This window comes from Semicossyphus pulcher, unplaced genomic scaffold (genome assembly GCF_022749685.1).
Source record: "Semicossyphus pulcher isolate SPU_LCO1_2020_fin unplaced genomic scaffold, fSemPul1.0.p SCAF_12, whole genome shotgun sequence".
Taxonomy (NCBI): Eukaryota; Metazoa; Chordata; class Actinopteri; order Labriformes; family Labridae; genus Semicossyphus; species Semicossyphus pulcher.
Genome location: NW_027211626.1, coordinates 12,315,248 through 12,329,164, shown reverse-complemented (window position 1 = coordinate 12,329,164; position 13,917 = coordinate 12,315,248). Strand labels below are relative to the sequence as shown.

General features: G+C 40.5%; 1 protein-coding gene across 1 annotated transcript in view; it reads left to right on the top strand.

Annotated features, from left to right (window-relative positions):
* The window catches only part of ryr2b (ryanodine receptor 2b (cardiac)), a 75,557-nt gene that overhangs the window by 48,193 nt on the left and 13,447 nt on the right, over nucleotides 1-13,917 (top strand). The window contains exons 75-95 of the mRNA XM_069659052.1: nucleotides 1,083-1,195; nucleotides 1,986-2,096; nucleotides 3,362-3,457; nucleotides 5,283-5,334; nucleotides 6,006-6,056; nucleotides 6,239-6,338; nucleotides 6,565-6,644; nucleotides 7,004-7,080; nucleotides 7,216-7,289; nucleotides 7,592-7,672; nucleotides 7,905-7,993; nucleotides 8,619-8,747; nucleotides 9,292-9,396; nucleotides 9,569-9,650; nucleotides 9,745-11,036; nucleotides 11,200-11,270; nucleotides 11,518-11,638; nucleotides 11,739-11,831; nucleotides 13,046-13,258; nucleotides 13,433-13,563; nucleotides 13,750-13,792. Of these exons, the coding sequence (XP_069515153.1) occupies nucleotides 1,083-1,195; nucleotides 1,986-2,096; nucleotides 3,362-3,457; nucleotides 5,283-5,334; nucleotides 6,006-6,056; nucleotides 6,239-6,338; nucleotides 6,565-6,644; nucleotides 7,004-7,080; nucleotides 7,216-7,289; nucleotides 7,592-7,672; nucleotides 7,905-7,993; nucleotides 8,619-8,747; nucleotides 9,292-9,396; nucleotides 9,569-9,650; nucleotides 9,745-11,036; nucleotides 11,200-11,270; nucleotides 11,518-11,638; nucleotides 11,739-11,831; nucleotides 13,046-13,258; nucleotides 13,433-13,563; nucleotides 13,750-13,792 (3,204 nt within the window). The remainder of the gene's footprint in view (nucleotides 1-1,082; nucleotides 1,196-1,985; nucleotides 2,097-3,361; nucleotides 3,458-5,282; nucleotides 5,335-6,005; nucleotides 6,057-6,238; nucleotides 6,339-6,564; nucleotides 6,645-7,003; nucleotides 7,081-7,215; nucleotides 7,290-7,591; nucleotides 7,673-7,904; nucleotides 7,994-8,618; nucleotides 8,748-9,291; nucleotides 9,397-9,568; nucleotides 9,651-9,744; nucleotides 11,037-11,199; nucleotides 11,271-11,517; nucleotides 11,639-11,738; nucleotides 11,832-13,045; nucleotides 13,259-13,432; nucleotides 13,564-13,749; nucleotides 13,793-13,917) is intronic.

Genomic DNA, 13,917 nt, shown 5'->3' with positions numbered 1-13,917 from the left:
GTTTACTCACAACACTTGCAGAGACCGGAAAAGCAGCCGCTTAACTCCGCCTACCCTCTCTGGCAGACCAACCACTGCTGGCTGATGGAAAACGCGTCACTAACTGGGCACCGCTTGTGATTTCTTCCGCGAAAGTCACCACAGACACCCAGTCTGTAATACTGCAAATGCAAAGGCTTTCATCAGTGGGCCATCGGCTCAATCACCATTGTGTTACCTCATTCGGCGATAGATAGTGACTTAACAGACATTTATTTACATGAGAATCTTCGTGATTATCACTTTAAATCTTTCATTAACATGTTCATTTGGTATGACCCTCTATTGTTATTGAAATATCTGTATGAGATCCAGGAATTTTAGAGCAATGTATATAGCCATTTTTTTTCATATGAACTCTGGACAATGTCTTGAGAATCAGGTCAGGAAATTGTCCAGAGTTGACATGCAGCAAACATCAGGAAATTGTGCGTGTGACACGAGTTTACTTCAGATGGGTCAGGTGAGGACGGGCGCCTGGTCTGTTGACGTGTTTGGTATATAAAGAAAAAGTGAAAAGAAATATACATCATCGTTTTAAGCAGCTACACTCTATGCAGGAGGTACTTGCTGGCTGTAAATGCTCTGGACAATAACCTGCTAGTTCTCAGATAGCTCAATCTGGCATCTGACAGACTTTGTAGTAGGGGGCTGGCAGGGTAATGTCACATGTAGCTCCGACAGGTAATATCCGGATAGGTTCAGGTGTGTCCTGCATGTGTGAAAGTAGTTCATGTCTTGTCCTCACATGGGCATTGATACTATTTCAGCCTGTTAATGGTGCACGATGTTGCCGCACTCTTTTTCATCTCTAAGAGCTCTTGTTAATTAATTTCCCTTTCAGCTGTTTGATATCATGAAGGATAAGGAAGATGGGTGTTCTAATTCCAAAAACGTATTTAATTTGAATATATTACATTCAAGAAAGTAAAAGTGACGCCTGCAGTGGTAATGCATGACAAATGCATGAACTCTGAAGGTGAACTCTTAAGTCTTTAGAAATTCATGTGCATGTTTTTACTCATCTTTGGTTTTTGTTTCAGGTGGAACATCCGCAGAAAAGTAAAAAACCTGCATGGCACAAGGTCTTATCCAAACAGAGGAAACGAGCGGTGGTGGCCTGCCTGAGGATGGCCCCCCTCTACAACTTACCAAGGTATTAATACATAATGTATGTATAAAACTGCTGTTAGTGTTCAGGTCAATTAACGATTAATATTTGTTAACATTTAGCACTGAATGGTCCTTCTCAGAGGGAAATTATTATTTAAAGGCGTACCATTCAGACCCTTTGAAATTGAGCATTACGTTCTAAAAGTCAAGCTTTAAAATTTAGAGTGAAAAAAGGTGAGAAAAATATTCATAGTAAGTCGAACAAGTTGTCCTTTCAGAGAGGTTTCCATATTTTTTTTCATCACAAATTACAAAATGAGTCATGAATAAACAATGTCATCACATTTTGTTCGGTTCCTTTCTTTGCCGTCTCAGTTCAGCAACAGAAAGGGTAAAACACTTTGACAGTAGCACCACAGCAAAACAAACCTATTCAGGTGTGTAAGTGGCAGCTCTGCATTGTGCAGGCGACACGACTAGGATGGAGCGGTAATGTAAAACCTAATTAGGCACAGCCATGTCAGGTCCGGAGGGAGGAAACCCATTAGCATATGAAAGCCCTGTGGTTGCTTGTGGTTTGTAGGTGATATGGGATTAGTATTTTGGTGTTTGTGTCTTGTGAAATGTAGCTGCAGTGTGGCACTTTCTTGTACTCTGGTGGATGTAACAATCATCACTTTGGACTTGCGTAAGAGGCCTTGATGAACGAGCAATAATAGGCCTAATCAGAGCTCTTTTATAGTTTAATAGTTTCCTGTACAGTTTGTCTAATTGGCATTCGCACAAATGCAAATCTCTGCATGTTTCTTCTCCCTCTCCTCTTCCTGCCCCAGGCACAGGGCTGTCAACCTGTTTCTCCAAGGCTACAATAAATCCTGGATATCTGCTGAAGACCACAGCTTTGAGGAGAGGCTTGTCGAGGATTTAGCTGTGAGTGGAAAAGAGTCTTATTGGCATCACTTGTTTGAAATTATTGTGCAACATACAAGAGTTTAAACCGTTCAGATTTCTTTTCACCAGGAATTTTATTGCCTTTAGTTGAGCTTTTGAGGAAACGCGTACCGTAAAATCCAGAATATGAGTCACACCGGAATATAAGATGCAGTCTGTCAGAGGGGAAAAATGGTTGTATATGGCTATTTATTAATAAAAACGTATACGTTATTTCAACACTATTTCAATGTATTTTCATTGAACATTCAAAACACACACAAATTATAGCCTACCATCTGTTTTCGCCATCTGTCATGTGCAATCCTGCTAGCTAGCGTAGCCGTAGTTGAGCTACGTTAACGTTGATTGTTGTGAGGTTGGCGGCACTGGCGATCATGACAGCGACATCATAGCGCCATTGTCTGAGTAAAATACCTCTCTGCGTTTCATCCTGGTATATTGGTCACACCGATGTTTAGCACGCAGCCTGCTTTTTAGATGAAAAAAAAAAGTATTAAAAGTTTTTGCCTCTTATACACCAAATTTTACAGTACTTCAGGCTGCAAACAACTCCCATATCCTTTGCATCACCATATTCACACCATGTACAATATAGTGTTTTTTTGTCAGTTTACATCAAATTAACATTTTTGAACAGTTTGTAAAAAATATGAAGTTTTAAAAAATGCCTCCAGACAGTTACCTGTCAGACAATTAAGAAGAGAAAGTGATGTCTTTTTTTCAAAAATAAAATACTTTTTAGGAATATTTGGGCCACCTCCCACCATGCACAATTTAGTACACATCAAAACAAAACAAATTCAAAATGCATGTTTGAGTACACTTAATTTTATTGTTTCCTGTATGAGCCCGGGTTAGAATGGATACATGGTGTGGACAGGATTGGCACAATGATTGAGCTGTTACAACATTGACTAAGTGCTGCCTGCAGGGCACACTTCCTGGCAGGAAAGTCCCTTAAATATTTAACATTTATAGAAAAAGTGAAACATCATCAGGGCCTTTTGGCTATGTGTACATGAAGAATGAAGTCTTCACTGTTTACATAAATACTCCCATGTTATGTATGTTTGTACATCATGTAAAGTGTGTGTAGGAACCAGAGGCTGTAGAAGGCCAGCGTGTGATATTATTTAATACACACATTAGCCGCTTTACTCTCTCTCTCTCTCTCTCTCTCTCTGTCTCTCTCTCTCTCCCTCTCTCTCTCTGGCCTGCAGAAGGGAGGAGTGATGGAGCTGCGCGGAGGCGACAGAGAGGAAGAAAAGGATGCGGAAGACGTTGCCAAACCAATCGATCCCCTCCTACAACTCATTACACTCTTCAGTCGAAGCGCCCTGACGGAGAGGAGGTGTGTGTGTGTGTTCATTATAAAAGATCACATGCAATAAAAAGCCCATTTTACTTTCATTGCTGGTCCAAGCCGTCACAAGGAAGGTCGATACTGCATTGGTCTTAGGCATGATTTTTGGTTTTTGTCCAACATCTGTTGCTATTGTTTCCTGAGAGGCTGGAGTGTGAGATATGTTTCAATTATTTGTAGGTTCAACATGCTGAAATACAGACGTTTTTGTTGCACTCAAGTATTCTAATAGCTGTGTCTAATGTGTATTAAGGTGTGTTATGCATGGATTAGGAAATCTACTAAGCAGCACACTAAATTTTTAATAGTTCTCCTTATTGTTATTCCTGTAGTTTCCTCTTTATTCATTCATAGTCAGGTCCACCAATCCTTTTCAGGTATCGCTGAAAAATTCCCACAATGTCCTGCAGAGACTCAAAATCCGTCTGAACATTAATACGAACCATTCCTCTCCATGTCACCGTAAATACATCAGGGAAGGGAGAGCAGTTGCAGTGGCATTCACGGCAGAGCTGTGATCAAATCAGCCAGATTTGAAAGGTCTCGTCATCCCTTTTATTTGACACGTTATCCCTTTGTTAACCCTAACTAAAGACATAAGTGTTCACAAGATAGTCAACCCAGGGCTTCTTGGGGCGCCGGTTCAGCTTTGCAAATTACGCATCCCGTAGACAGAGGCTACAGTCCTCGGGTTCGACCATCAACCCTTTGCCGTGCGTCATCCCCACTCTCTTTTCCCCTGTTTCCAACAGTGTCCACTATCCTCTCTCTATCTAAATAAAGGCATTACAAGCCTGAATAAAATAATCCCAGTGTTTCCTGATATAGTCCTGAACGTGGTCACATGTTATTTGCAGCACGTGACACTTGCAATAAAAAGGAAAATCTACCGTCAGCAGAGCGGCATCTTTACATTCGAAGAGCAAACTATAATGTTTGACAAATACAAACAAGTCAAACATATAATCCGTGCAGAAAGCAACTAAGATGCAGCTGCAGAATGTTTGACTGTGTGAGTATGTAAATGAAGGCTTATATCAATGCTCCATCATTAGGGCATGAGTAAATCTGACTTTAATTACGTCTCTGTGCTCAATCAAAATGATATTTAGCTCTGATTTATTCTTGTGGCATGTATGACAGTTTAAGCATTATTCTTCATCTTCAGTAAATATAATAACTTAATTAAAAGCAGTAAAAAGGTTTTAATATCTTATAAGTATAATAAGGTTTCAGTGCTTCAATTGGTCTCTGTTGTAAGATCATATCATTAAAAAGCACAGTAATTATTTGGGAAAACCAAAATGTCCAAATCCCTAAAATCGAGTCACTGAACTGATCAAGAGTGGCCAACAGGGGATACTTTTAAAAAGGTTGATCTCTAATCTATAACGAAACCTGCTCTAAATGTTGCCATGGTGATTAACCCCAGCAAGAAGTTAAACCCCCTTTGTGTCCCTGAAACCCGTGTTTACCCTGAATTTATCCTTCACTGAATAGATCCGGCAAGGCTCCTGTACAGACCTCAGGTGAACTGTCGTGGTCAATAAGATTGTTCAGTGCCACTGGACAGTCCTGTGGGTAAAATATCATAACGCTGCAGATCCACACAGCGCTCAGAGACATTTCAAGGTGATGCTGCATTCATCTATGTAAACAAGGGGATCATGTTTAAGCTCTGTGAAGAGATACAGTGAGGATCATGTACATATTGGCCTTGGAAGCTGTCATTGATGAGCCATTTTTAGAACACTGTATCCGTCCATTCAATGACATACACTAATATTATCTCATCCGTCTCCCCTGTTTACAGTCATCCTGGCTATGACGGTCTCTATAAGTCCTACGCTGCTATAATGGCCAAGGTAAGAGAATATAAAGAATGATTAAGATCTAAACAATTTTTAATCTGTTGCAATATTATACTAAATCACTCTTTTTTCAGAAGTGGTGGCTAACTGTCATGATATGTGTACACTATTATGGAGGTCTTGTTATCGCCCTTTTTACATTGCGGTTCTGCCACAGCGCCGTAACAAAGCTCTGCCGTTATGCAGCGTTTGCCATTTTACATTGGACCAACAACACCAGCTTAAAGCCGTCCCAGTGTGTGTTTTTACATACATTACAGAAGCAAAACATACGTGAGGTGTAAACAAACTCGCATACACACACTCACCAACAGTGCTTTCCACCCTGCCGGCTCTGCCGTTTACACTGACGCTGTTTCGCCTCTGTTACGCCTCTCTCAGTAATGTAACAGAGGCGTATCCTGCCTTGAACTGGCAGTGTAAAAGGGGCTAATAATTAAAGGACAATATTGAATTTTATGATTCTTATTTCTGGAGACTAGAGACACTAAGAACTGGAGATGAGATAAAACACCTCTTCAATAGTTCTGTTTCTTGTTTTTTTAATTAATTTCATCTCTTTGTGCATGTCACATTCAAAATGTAGGTAAAAGCTAAAGATCGTGAGTTTTTTTCTTATTTTTTCTACCCATTTTCTAACCACTCTGCAATGTTTACTCTCCCAGAGCTGCCACAGAGAGGACGCTGATGAAGAACAGGAGGTGGAAAGCTTTGAAGTGGGTGACTGGGCTTTAAGTCTTTCTATCCAACAGAATTTATCAAATGTTCTCGCCTTTTTAATGTTATTATTTCCTATTGCAGAAACTCTTAATATAGAGTAAAAGGTCTTTAGTGAGCAGATGTATGAACAATTAGTATGACTATTTAGTAATAATGCATGGATCCTTCTGTGGCTCAGGAGAAGCAGATGGAGAAACAGAAGTTGCTGTACCAGCAGGCCAGGCTGCATTGTCGTGGAGCCTCTGAGATGGTCCTGCAAACAGTCAGTGCCTGCAAAGGTTGGGAAATGTAACATACTGAAGTCAAACATATTACTTGTATTGATGATTATCATACTAATGTGTAGTCCTGGGCTGAAAGCAACAGACTTTGTTCTCTGAATATTTAACCAGGGATGAGTACACTCCTGAGCTTAGTAGCTGAGAACAAATTAAGCTTTTCTTTGTGTTTCGTCTCTTTCTTTAAGCACACAATCTGATTGTGATCAATTTTCTGTTCCATCAGGGACCATGGGTGCCATGATTGCCCCCACCTTGAAGCTGGGTATTGCTGTGCTTAGCGGAGGAAATGCCACCGTTCAACAGGTACAACACTGCATCTATACAACTTGTTTTTCTTGGGATTCTCATGTTTGCTTCATATACTCCTTTGATACCATGAAACAAAAGATAAATATTAGTGACAAATGTAAGATAAAGGTGAGGTAAGATTTGTTACTAAGAAGTAAGGTTATTGCATATTCATGAGAAATATTCGTTCAAATTTAGAGCCCTTTCTCTTCCTCTATTCAAACCGCATCACTTTCAGATTCTCTGTCTTCTTATGAACACAGAGACACTGCAGCGAGGCTTGCACTTAAACATGTTTTAACCTAATCATGTCTGCTTCAGTTGAGATCCTCCTCCTTTTATCAGACCTTGTCTTTGATGCTTTTGTCGGATAGAAAATGCTGGATTATCTGAGAGAGAAGCGAGATGTTGGCTTCTTTCAAAGCATGGCTGGACTCATGCTGTCATGTAGGTGAGTGAATGCCAGAAAAAGTCTCTGTCAAATGTCACGAAGGCTGGCAGGCTTCATCTTCTGATTGATAAAAATGGTAAGAGTGCTAAAGTGCTTTTTTTCAGTCCTTTTGTGTGTGTGTGTATTTTTGTGCAGTGTTCTGGATCTGAATGCATTTGAGAGGCAGAACAAAGCTGAAGGATTAGGCATGGCCATGGATGAGAGCTCAGGTACTGTATTCATATGGAAAAAAGATCCATCTCAGTGTGAAGCCATGTCATAGCAGAAGAGCCAGCTCTGAGATCTGTGGCCGTAACACCATCTAAATTCACACTCCTTTTTCTCTACCTTTTTCTTCAGTATTATCAACCGCTGTCTCCCTTCACTCTAATGTTAACAGATTTTTTTCTGTTCTCTTACCTCTATAAATTCTTTGTATGTTCACTCATTCATGCTGTTATAGTTTCCTTCAGTAGTTCTCCATCTTTTCATCTTGTCATCCTTTTGTTTCTTTGCCTTTTCTTTTCCTCAGGAGAGAAGGTGATGCCTGACAAAGACGTAACCTGCGACCTGTTTCGTTTTCTACAGCTGCTCTGTGAAGGACACAACTCAGGTTATCTGTCCTGTATTGTACTCCACTTATACACCGTGACAAAGTTCACATAGGTTATGTTAAAGTCCATGAAAGATAATGTATGCCATACTGTAACACATACTTAAATGTCAGAGATAACAGGCCTTGTTTTTTCACCCAAATGTCACTTTATGGTGATTAAATTAACTAATTGCATTTCATTTCTCATTGGTGTTTATTTCAGCCTGATCATGCTGTCTTCTTCTGTTAGATTTCCAGAACTACTTAAGAACACAAACAGGCAACAACACCACTGTCAACATCATAATATCTACTGTGGACTATTTGCTGAGAGTGCAGGTACACCCACAGTGACAGGTTTTCCCTTGTTCGTTTAAGACTTATTATTGATATATTGTCTTAAAGACCAGCTCCAGTCATGTGTTAAGACTTATAAAATGCTCTGCTTGAAATAATAAATTGCGTCTGGCATGTTTTTTCTTCAAAATATGTTAATTACCTTGTAAAAATCATCCCAGGGCATCTCCTCCTGCTCCCTCATTAAAAATTCCTTAATCTGCATAGTCCCTGCCCACTATTCAGACTCACCGTTTCTCCTTTTGTACAAGGAGAAAGCTGGCTCGCACATCGCCAAATTGGTTGCCATAGGTTACACATAATGATATGCGTGGCGTCACCCCGTCCATTAACAGGATTGGCTCCTTAGCTTTGTGACGTCTCAAACCTGCCAATCTGAAAACGTGTTGTTCAGCCTGTTCTTGGTACACTGCAGTTTAAAAGCAGACAGGCCCAGCCATGGAGATGACTGCTTATGTTGTCCCTGATATGTCTTGTAGCACATGAAAAACCCCACATGGAGATGTTTACAAGGTTAAACACTTGATTTTCACTGGTGGGGGGGTCTTTAAATGTATGTCTTATTAAAGCTCACGATTCATAAATATATTTGTCTTCCACACCGCAGGAGTCGATCAGTGACTTTTACTGGTACTACTCAGGCAAATATGTGATCGATGAACACGGCCAACACAACTTCTCAAAGGCCATCGAAGTGGCCAAACAGGTCTTCAACACACTCACAGAGTACATACAGGTCAGTGAGTTTCATTTACATGTTACAGTGTCACGTATAATCCTTTGAGCTCCGAGGCATGATGTAATCTGCTTTGTTGCTCTTTGCCTGAATATGGCACACACACACTCACAGACCACTTTACCTTCACCTGTACTATCTAATTGGATCCCATGTAACAGGTCTATCATGAATTCTTCTTTTTCAGAGCCTGGAGTGAATTACATTAAAAGGTGTTTTTAATATTCTGCCCTGCTCGTGTATGTGAACAGAGTGGATAATATATGACTTGCACGTCTCAGTATAAAGCAGTCTAGTTGAAAACCACTGCAAACTACCTCAATAATACATTCTAGTTCATTATTGCCTCTCTAATGGTCTCAGAACCCATTCATATATTTGTAAAGGCAGAACTTATGGCAGAGCTGTTGTATTGGATCACATTAGATTGTACAACTTTAACTAATGCAGTTATTGGTAATTGCATTAAATTTTATTGTGTAATTCTTCTAGTAAAGATGCGTCCTAAAATGATGCCGCTCACATTATCCGTGTGTTCATCCAGGGCCCCTGTACTGGGAACCAACAGAGTCTCGCTCACAGTCGTCTGTGGGACGCTGTTGTGGGATTCCTCCATGTCTTTGCCCACATGCAGATGAAGCTCTCTCAGGTAAAGCACACTGATTCACTTACATTTAATTGGCTAATTTCTGTCTTGAATTATACAGAAACATAAAATTGATTATGCTGTGGGTAATAAATTGTATTGTAAAATGAAACATTTGAAAGGAGAGATGCAATTTGCTAAAAATGTAACTGTAGATATTTTTCCTTATACACAGGATTCAAGGCAGATTGAGCTCCTGAAAGAGCTCATGGATCTACAGAAGGACATGGTTGTTTTTCTGCTTTCCATGTTAGAAGGCAAGATTTCCACTCATCGTGCTTTCGCATGATCGATGATTTTAAATTGACTTCCATTTAAATGTTAATTGCATTTCTTTGCTCTCCTCTGCAGGTAATGTGGTTAATGGAACGATTGGAAAGCAGATGGTGGACATGTTGGTGGAATCATCAGGAAATGTGGAGATGATCCTCAAGTTTTTTGACATGTTCCTCAAACTCAAAGACCTCACCTCCTCGGACACCTTCAGAGAGTACGACCCCGATTGTAAAGGCTGCATCTCCAGAAAGGACTTCCAGAAAGCCATGGAGAATTGCAAGCGCTTCTCCCAAGCAGAGACTCACTTCCTCCTCTCCTGCTCAGACACTGACGATAGTGACATTGTGGATTATGAGGCCTTTGTGGATCGCTTCCACGAGCCAGCCAAAGACATCGGCTTCAGCATCGCTGTTCTCCTTACCAATTTGTCCGAACACATGCCCAACGACTTAAGACTGAGGACATTCTTGGAGCTCGCCGAGTGTGTCTTGACTTACTTTCAGCCCTATCTGGGGCGTATTGAGATCCTTGGAAGCGGGAAGCGCATTGAACGCGTCTACTTTGAAATCAGCGAGTCTAGCCGCACACAATGGGAGAAGCCTCAGGTCAAAGAGTCCAAAAGGCAGTTCATTTTTGATGTGGTCAATGAGGGTGGAGAGAAGGAGAAAATGGAGATGTTTGTCAATTTCTGTGAGGACACCATCTTTGAGATGCAGCTTGCTGCCAAGATATCTGGCTCTGACGCTGGAGAGAGATGTGCTGAAAAAGCAGGAGAGGAGAAGAGTGGGAGTGAAGAAGAAGGTCATGACAGTAAAGGAATGTTTTTCCTGTATCGTTTGATGTTACTGCTGATATCTGTGCTCTCTGTCAAAACCTTGAAATCCCTGATGAAGATGACTCTTAAGGACATTTTCATGTCCGCCGTTTTCTTCCTCAGATTCATTGTTATGGCTCAGGTCCGGTGTGTGTGTGCTGTGATCCGCAGCATCTTGTATGTGCTGTATATAGCTTTTGTCAGTGGTGGGCTCATAGAGGGAGCAAAAAGGATGAGAATATCAGACTTGCTGGGTGGGATCCTGGAACCAACTCTTGATGAGGTCATGGAGGTGCCAAGCGGTGTGGATCGGCTGAGGAAGTACTCTGCCGGTTGGTCTTCTCAGAGAGAATTGAGGGAGATTGGGCAGGAGGCAGCTGTGACCTCGCCGAGGGAGGTGGATGTACTGTCAGACATATTCGGCCTCAAAGTGAAAAAGGAGGGAGGTCAGTACAGACTTATAACACATGACCTCACTGCCAGCCTGACTGACCTGTTCAACACAACCTCAAGAACAATTGCCACTGATTCTTCTGAGAAGCATCAGGGGACGGTACGGACTCATTTGTTTGTTTTGTTCTTTTTCATTCATCTTTGATGCTCAGTGTTTTATATTTCTCACAATTTTTGTTCAGCTTTATTTTTTAAGTTTGTGCTGCTTTGATATTGTACTGATTCATATTAATGTTTGATTTCCTCATGAATTGTATTGACAGCAGCTTAAGGCTCACACCACCCTGGAGGAAAAAACAGAAGATGAGAAAAGGCCCTTATTAGAGACGGCAAAGTGAGTCTCTTGCTTCCACATTACATCCTCTAAGAGGGATATTAGTCCTCATCAAAACTCCCTGAGAATAAGTCACTGAGTTAGATGAAAATTATGAAAATGGCAGTTAGTGTTACTTTATGTTGGATCTAAAAGCTGTTGAAACTACATTGTCAAAGCATAGGAGTGGATTTATTGAGAAGAAAAAGTTTTGATTTCATGGTAAACTTGTCAATAAACAACTTTTTTTGATGTCTGTCCTCGGCAGAGAGAAAGGGGAGGCAGGGGGAGAATTAAGAGCAAAGAGATGCTCTAACAAGTCAGAGGAACAAGAGAGCCAACGATCTGCCCTCTGGGAGATGATTAGCACTCATAATAAGAGCCTGCTGGTAATATATACACAAACTTACAAGCACTTCAATTTGCATACAGAGGCACAAACATACAAAGGCAAAAAATACCAGTAAATCTTTCCCTGTTTTTTCCCAGAATTACTTTGCAAGGAATTTTTATAATATGCGCTTGCTGGCTCTGTTTGTCGCCTTTGCAATCAACTTCATCCTCCTCTTCTACAAGGTGAGTGTGTGCTTGTGAAAGACACTGGATTTAGGAAGTAACTAAGAGCACTTTTTGAGGTACTTTTAAACTTACACTACACGCGTCTTTCAGTGGGAAATATACTTCTTACTCATTACATATATCTGATAGCTGTAGTTGCCAACATTAGCAGCATCTGGACCGCACTGAACACCACTATACCGCTTACACTAGAATACAGTAATACTGATCTAATGACGTAATGTTTATTATTCAGCAGTTAGTTCCGACCAAGTAATCTGATTGGACAAGAGGCATTCCATGAGTGACGATAGAGAACAACATCACTGGAACTTTTCACTCTGTGTATCACTCCGCCTCAGCCAGCTGTTCTGAATACTGTTGATTGACATTACAGCAGGCCGTGTATGTCTGCATTGATCAAGCTGGTACCTCTGAATCACACAGCAGACTCTAATTTCACTGGCTGATCAAACATACCAATCCAAGTCAAATGTACTTATAAAGCACATTCAGGACCAGGACAATAAAATATGATAGATAAATATACAGGTGATCTGTGGTAACATGCAGACACAGAGTGCAGGAGAATGTTTGTGTTGCTTGGCAACAAAAGTCCAGTTTCAGTAAAGTTGTGGAAAGAGTTGGTGGAGCAAAAAGAAATCTGTTGTTGAATGTTACTTTTGCCGCTTGTTTAACTGCTTAAAAGCAATATCACACTCGAGGTTGTGATGTTGTACTGATTATCAGCACGGCTGTGATTCGGCCATCGGCACAAGGCCGCAGATAATCACATATGATGATGATACAACATCACAGCCTCACAGGGCTGTTTTTCTGCCTAATAGATATGATTCTTTGTACTACTTCTTAAGTGAAATAGATGCAGGGTGATCACATGACTTTTACTTGTAAAAGTGTTTTTATAGTGGTTTTTTTTTTGCTACTTTTACTTAGGTAAAGTACTTCTATCATGACTGCAAATTAGTAGTATTTCCATTATTTGCAGTAGATGCTTGAGCATTAAACTACTGATTTATCGCTTTCCACAATAAAAAACAACCAAAGGAAACTCACTACACTTTTATTCTACATTTATTTGCAGACTAATAAACTTACTTCTCAGATTTATCAGAGCATGTATGTTTTAATAGCATTATATTAAATTGCATTGTATTCTGCGTTTCCCATATTTAGTCATAAAGTCACCCTTTGATTTTGTCTTCCTGTTTCCCCAGGTCGCATCCCTGCCTGCATCACAAGAAGTAGAAGGAGTGATCACATCTGATTACAGTGAGGACCCGAGCACTGCTGCTGAAGATGACAGCGAGGGCGGAGTGTATTTTGTGCTGGAGGAGAGCAGTGGATACATGGAGCCGTCACTCCATTTCCTGGCTGTCGCACACACGATCATCTCCTTCTGTTGTATTATTGGTTACTACTGCCTCAAGGTATTTCAGCTGGAGCCTGTACTTTAGCTTTACCTTTTTCAATCTTTGTCTTCCATCATATAGACCAGGAGTGTATTTTATTCCAGAAAAAAGGAAGCACATTGATTGCAAAGTGAACGTCTGATCGGTTCATTTAAAGAGACAAATGTTCTCTGCTGTGCATTTGATTGACAGGTACCATTGGTGATCTTCAAACGTGAGAAGGAAGTGGCACGAAGTCTGGAGTTTGACGGGCTGTATGTGACACAGCAACCCCCTGAGGAGGACATCAAAGGGCAATGGGACCGACTGGTCATTAACACACCGTATGTTCATACGGCTCGGCTTATGTCATATTAACATCAAATAAAAACATGTTTTGCAGTTTATTTTGAGGAACTTGTTTACAGTCATGTTAGTACAGAAACGTTTCACTCACAAAGACGTTTCAATAAATCCAACTACATTATTATTTCACCACTCAGATTTTTTGCTACGATTTGTCTTTTCAGATCTTTTCCGAGCAATTACTGGGATAAATTTGTGAAGAGGAAGGTAAGATCTTCAGAGTTTGCACAGCAAAAATGATATATTCTATGTTGAATGAGCTTATCCATGCATGCAATTGTGTGCATATTTCAGTCAGTGACACTGCATTAGAACTAAATGGAATTTAATGA